At 45.7% G+C, this 6,311-nt stretch overlaps 2 protein-coding genes across 2 annotated transcripts; one reads left to right on the top strand and one right to left on the bottom strand.

The window, feature by feature from the left end:
• Positions 1–290: 290 nt before the first annotated feature.
• Positions 291–2,353, bottom strand: LOC104821332 (receptor homology region, transmembrane domain- and RING domain-containing protein 1). Its single transcript, XM_010552169.1, has 5 exons — positions 2,157–2,353; positions 1,763–1,996; positions 1,081–1,470; positions 444–541; positions 291–348 (listed from the first exon to the last, which is right to left on the bottom strand). The coding sequence occupies exons 1-5, from the start codon at positions 2,266–2,268 to the stop codon at positions 319–321; spliced, it is 864 nt and encodes a 287-aa protein (XP_010550471.1). The 5' UTR covers positions 2,269–2,353; the 3' UTR covers positions 291–318.
• A 221-nt stretch (positions 2,354–2,574) lies between these two features.
• LOC104821333 lies at positions 2,575–4,495 on the top strand. The gene is made up of 2 exons (XM_010552170.2): positions 2,575–3,929; positions 4,220–4,495. Exons 1-2 carry the CDS (start codon positions 2,756–2,758, stop codon positions 4,252–4,254), a joined length of 1,209 nt encoding a protein of 402 aa, XP_010550472.1. The 5' UTR covers positions 2,575–2,755; the 3' UTR covers positions 4,255–4,495.
• Positions 4,496–6,311: the final 1,816 nt, after the last annotated feature.

Genomic DNA, 6,311 nt, shown 5'->3' on the forward strand with positions numbered 1-6,311 from the left:
AGAGTACGTTTGCTCTGACCCTGAATCATTTTCTTGATCCTGAAACGATAAAAGTTGATTGCTTTCATCATATGGTGTGTTTCCAGGCAGAAACTAAATATACATACAATACACACACATACATACACAAGATCACCCTTCACTCTCGTGTTTTTCTTTTTACTTCGACCCCGACGTATATGGCAATCCATACAACAGAACAGATCCATGCAAAGATCAATCACCAGAATCCGATCTTCACTGAACCAAAGCGCTTATCCGTGTGTGTAGATTAGAGGCTTTGAACATACCCTATTGACTTTGTCCAAAACGGGTTATCTACTCCCTAAGCCAGTCTCGTCCATTAACCTGCAACAAAGCAAACGGCGTCAAGGATTAAAAAAAATGGTTTTAGAGTTGAACTGACTACCCGAATGTCGAAGCAGAAGTTTTAAAACTCTCACCTTAGAAGAAGCAGTGTGGGTTCTAATATCAAGCTTGCATACTGGGCAGGACGTACCCCACTTAGTCAACCAAGAGTCCACACAGCTCAAGTGAAAGGCTGCACACAAACTTCAGCAGGTCAATTAACTAACGTCGAAAAAAGTTTGGAATCAATGTGGCAACATCATTAAACTCCAGAAGTTAATCCACAGATACTGATATTTACATATCAATGAATTCCGCCAATTAACAGAAATAATCATAGATAACGATAATGTTTTGATAGAACCCACTCGAGAATGTAGAATGTTATGAGATGATGATGAGCTCAGCCTATTCGTAAGGTATGAGTATGACTTAGTTTCCAAAACTTCCAGATAGGTATTAGACATTTTTACTGAATACTGATCGTCTAGAATACCTGGTGTTCTAGCTACAACATGGAAAGAATCAAGACCGAGATATTTCGCTCACAAGAACCAACACCCTGTGCCTTTTGTTCTTTCTTTTCAAAACCCTTCAAACCATAATATATTAATAGACCCATGTCCAACAACCTCAGTACCTCTTCAGAAAAAAAGAATATAACCGTCATTTTTAACCGCAAGGGAGGACAAGAATCGGGGTAAAAACTTAGAAAATAATGGTAATCCTTACAGTGTTGGCAGGGGAGAAGTCTAAGGTTTTCTCCGAGTCTATAATCCTCGAGGCATATTGCACACGTTTCCCCGGCATGGTTTTGACTGAAATCTCTGTACGTGAAGCAGGGAAGTGTCTCGACAAGCTTCACATCCACGCTGTTAGGCCAGCTGCTTCTCCCTCGCCACTGGGTCCAGCGTCTAGGTGCAAAGAAGGCTATCAACAGGAAAGTCATGATTAGAATGAGGGAGAGGAACGAGATTGCCAGCACTGTCCAAGCTCGGCCCTCGCTTGGTGGATAGATGCAGCATTCCCCGTCTTGCCCTTTTGCATTCTCCCTCAGGATCTCACCAGCCATGTTTGAGACAAACACCGCGTGCACAGTTAGGCCCTCATGATTCACCTTTACTGCGCAGAATAGATCTGATTTACTGGACGGACTGGGACAAGTTACTATACTCCTTCCTCATCCATGAACTAAACCACACTTTCACATATATATATGTTATTCTTTTCAAATCCCTTTGTTCAGGCAAAGTTTTCTCGGGTATGTATGATAGCTGGGCAATAAATTATCAGAGACTAACCCTGATACAAGCTTGAACTATCAATGCCATCTGAAACTAATTCTATCCAGAGAAAAAGGGAATTCAGCAATCCTAAAGCACAGGACGTGGGAAGCAACAAGCGTTGAACTTACTGTAGACGAGATCATCGTTTTGTGTGTTGTCGTAAACAATCACGGCTTGGTAACCGGAAATTTGAGCATTTAGTAACTTCTCCTCGAACGAACATTTGCCTCTAATAATCAAAGCGAACTTCGTTCTCTGTTCCGTCCAGTTCGAAGCGGCCCCGTGCCTCAGCGGTGAGCAGCCGTCGATAGGATCCGCCACGTAAAGAGATCCACAGATTCCATGTTTGTTCACGGAGCCGGCTACAGAGAGAACCCCGAACGAAGAAGGATCACAATCAAGCTCTCCGAATTTCAGAAACTAGGGGGTCAGCTTCGAAATTAACATAAATGATCGCGAATTCACCGAAGATACATCGCGTATCAGCGGGAGAGAGTGGAAAAATGAGACGAAGAGAGTTACCGTATTTGGCAGGAAGATCGGAGAAAGAGGCAGAGATGGGAGTAAGGACGACGGTAGCGGCGGAGAACGGAAGGAGAAAGCAGAGAAATGTGGCTGCTAGCGGTCTCCTCATCGCTTTCTCACTGTCGCATCGCCATTTGGGCGTGGATTGAATCACGCCACCTCCATTTGGAGAGGATCCAAAACTTCTCACTCGGTCAGAGGTTTTGACCCTACGTATAGATTTTCTGATTAATTTAGAAATGGAGAACATTTTGTACCTCTAATTGTACGTCAGGACACCAAGTGAGGAGGGTACTCGTTCTGTTGCCTTTTTTCTTAATAAAACTATATTTTGGGCGATTTATCATAAGACTTTGGAACGTAAGTTGTTATGCCGAATATATCCTTACGTATATATTGTGTTGCCACCTGTATCTTCTTGTTTGGGTCTTTGTGTATCTCTTGAAGATACGTTCCTGATTTTACTAGGTTTTGTTGATTTCTCAATTGTATATGTACACACTCTAACGTTTGTGAATGGCAAGACCTTTTTCCCGAGATCGCAACCTGTCATGGTATCAGAACCTGACATTTTTTAATCTTGTTTTCTTTCGTTCATGAACACCGAACCCGAAACCGACGGCGTCTCCGCCACGACCCCCACCAACACGAACATTCCGACGATGTCTTCTGTCCCGACGACCGCGTTTTCTGGTGTTGCTAGACGCACGATATCACCGTTCGATTTGAGTCCTAGCGATAACCCTGGTCTTGTTCTCTCGCAACCTTTGTTACGAGGACATAACTACGACGAGTGGGCTATTAACATCCGACATGCCTTGAAATCTCGAAAGAAGTTCGGATTTGTCGATGGTAATATTCCACAACCTGATCCAGATTCTCCAGACTATGACGATTGGGAAACGAACAATTCTCTTATCGTCTCGTGGCTCAAAAACACGCTCGAACCAAATCTGCGTTCGGACGTTGTTCACCGCGAGTTTGCAAAAGATCTATGGGATTATCTCAAACGTCGTTTTGGCGTGACGAGTGCTCCTCGCCTCTTGCGTCTTCGAAGTGACCTTGCCAATTGTCGGCAGCATGGAATGTCCGTGGAGTCATACTTTGGAAAGCTTTCAAAGTTATGGGATGATTTGGCCACTTTGCGTACTTTGAAGGTGTGCAAATGTGGTCATTGCTCCTGTAACCTTGCGGCAGAACTGGAAACCCAGCGACAAGAAGACCGGTTGTACGAATTTCTTCTTGGTCTCGACGATGCAAAGTTCGGCATTGTGCGATCGAATCTGCTATCTCGTCTTCCACTTCCGACTGTTGAAGAAGCCTATCTTGTTGTTGTTCAGGATGAGGCCGCACGAGATCCGGTGATTCGATCTGTTGAAGCTGCAGACATCTCGGCGTTTTCAGCTCAGGGCTCCTCGAGATCTCGTTCCTCTCCACCGGTGAAAGATAAGTCTGTGATATGCTCCAACTGTGGGAGAACGGGTCACGTTGCGGAAGCATGTTTTCAACTGTTGGGTTACCCTGAATGGTGGGGAGACCGTCCTCGGAGTCGCTCCGGCCGTGGTCGAGGTCAGTCCTCTGCTGTTCGTGGGCGTGGAACATGTCGCGTTAATGTGGCTCAGTCTGTTTCCCCGTCTTCTCTGTCGGCTTCCTCCCCTGCCATGGTTGATTCCGACAAACCTTCGATTAGTGGTCTTAGTAACGATCAATGGAAGACTTTGATTACTCTGCTCAATGCCGGCAAGATCGGAGCCAACGAAACATCTTCTGGTATGTCTTCTCTTAATTCTTGGATCCTTGACACAGGCGCTTCGCACCATTTGACCGGACGATTGGATTTACTTCAAAATCCCTCACCGATGGCCTCTTTTAGCATATTGCTCCCTGATGGTCGTCACACCTTCGCCACTCACTTCGGAACTGTGGTGTTATCTTCTACTCTTCAGTTGTCCAACGTGTTTTATGTGGACGGATTACATGTTAATCTCCTCTCGGTTTCTCAACTACTTGGCGATCATGATTGTATTGTGCAGTTTACTAATAAATTGTGTATTATTCAGGACCGACTTACGAAGATGCTGATTGGAGCGGGTGAGTTACGGGACGGGCTCTACTATTTTCGAGGTGTTGAGGTCGTTGCGGCTATTCGTTCAAATACCAAGTGTTCTTTTGACGTGTGGCATCGAAGATTGGGACATCCTTCGTCTAAAGTGTTAGAGCAGATTTCGTGTGTTGATTTTGAGCATTCGGATGATTCTCCGATAGTTTGCGATATTTGTTTACGGGCCAAACAAACTCGTGCTTCTTTTCCCTTGAGTTCTAATAAAACGAGCGATTTATTTCAGCTTATTCACTGTGATTTGTGGGGTCCCTATCGAACATCATCGCATTGTGGGGCCAAATATTTTCTCACAATAGTTGATGACTTTTCTCGCGGTGTGTGGCTGTTCCTTTTACCGGATAAACGTCAAGTTTATCGTTATCTCCTGGATTTCGTTGCCATGGTGGATCGACAATTCTCCAAGAAGGTTCAGACAGTTCGTTCGGACAATGGCACTGAGTTTCTGTGTCTTCGAAATGAGTTTCGAGCTCGCGGGATCATACACGAGACATCGTGTGTGGACACTCCACAACAAAATGGGCGTGTCGAACGCAAACACCGTCATATACTCAATGTTGCCCGTGCCTTGATGTTTCAAGCCGAGTTTCCAATTGAGTTTTGGGGGGATTGCGTTTTAGCTGCGGGTTTTCTCATTAATCGCACTCCGTCTTCAGCGCTTTCCGGACGAACTCCTTATGAAGTTATCTATGGTCGGCCTCCGGATTATTCACATTTACGCACTATGGGTTGCTTGTGCTATGCTCACAATAAGGATCACATGGGAGACAAGTTTGCTTCTAGGAGCGTTCGGTGTGTTTTTGTGGGTTACCCCTCGGGCAAGAAAGGATGGCGGCTGTATGATCTTGACAACCATCGTTTTTTTGTCTCCCGCGATGTCGTGTTCTGTGAATCTACGTTTCCATTTTCGGTCTCTAAGGTTACTTCTTCGTCACTTACGACGTCTCCGCCGGTATCACCGTTCCCTCTTGACGAAGACGATCCTGCTATGGCTTCTCCTCACGTGTCACTCCCGATGGCTATACCTGTCTCATCGTCAAGTTCGGTACCCAGCCCCACTTCGAGTGCTCTTCCAGAGTTGGATTCCGTCTTGGGTTCTGATCAGTTAGCTCCGTTCTCCGACGACAGGGGGGATCCGCTGATGCTCTTCCACTTGATATCGGTGTTAGTAATGATTTTGGTCGAGGTAAACGCCAAAAATTTCTGTCCACACGTCTTAAGAACCATGTTATCAACACTGTTAGCCACGTGAGCTCGTCCCTTCCATCACCCGACCATCAGCACTCTTCAGGTAGTCCTTATCCTCTTGCACAATCTGTTAGTTGCACTAATTTTTCGGCTTCCCATCGTGCATTTTTAGCTGGCATTACCGACAATGTCGAACCGCGATCCTATAAGGCTGCTTTACGTGATCCTCAGTGGAGAGCTGCCATGCAGGCAGAAATCGATGCCTTGGAGAAGAATCAGACGTGGTCTATGTCTTCTCTTCCTCCGGATAAGAAGGCCATTGGCTGTCAATGGATTTTCAGGATCAAGTATCGTTCTGATGGTTCTATTGAACGATACAAGGCTCGTTTGGTTGTGCTTGGAAATCGACAAGTCGATGAACTCGACTACGGCGAAACATTCGCCCCGGTTGCGAAAATGGTCACGGTCCGGGTTTTTCTTGCTGTGGCCGCCGCTCGCAATTGGGACATTCATCAAATGGACGTTCACAATGCTTTTTTACATGGCGACTTACACGAGGAGGTTTACATGCGTCCCCCTCCGGGTTTTGAAACACAAAATTCTGGTTTGGTTTGCCGTCTTCAGAAGTCTCTCTACGGCCTTCGCCAAGCTCCGCGGTGTTGGTTCGATAAACTTCGTTCTGCTTTGGAGAGGTATGGTTTCTCTCAGTCCCAGTCTGATCACTCTTTATTCACGTTTCGCGATGGAAAGATTCAGTTGTGTGTTCTGGTTTATGTGGACGACTTAATCATTTCGGGAAATGCTTCGCTCGCTTTGCACGCTTTCAAACAATACTTGAGCTCATG

This window comes from Tarenaya hassleriana, unplaced genomic scaffold, assembly GCF_000463585.1.
Source record: "Tarenaya hassleriana unplaced genomic scaffold, ASM46358v1 Cleome33, whole genome shotgun sequence".
Classification (NCBI taxonomy): Eukaryota; Viridiplantae; Streptophyta; class Magnoliopsida; order Brassicales; family Cleomaceae; genus Tarenaya; species Tarenaya hassleriana.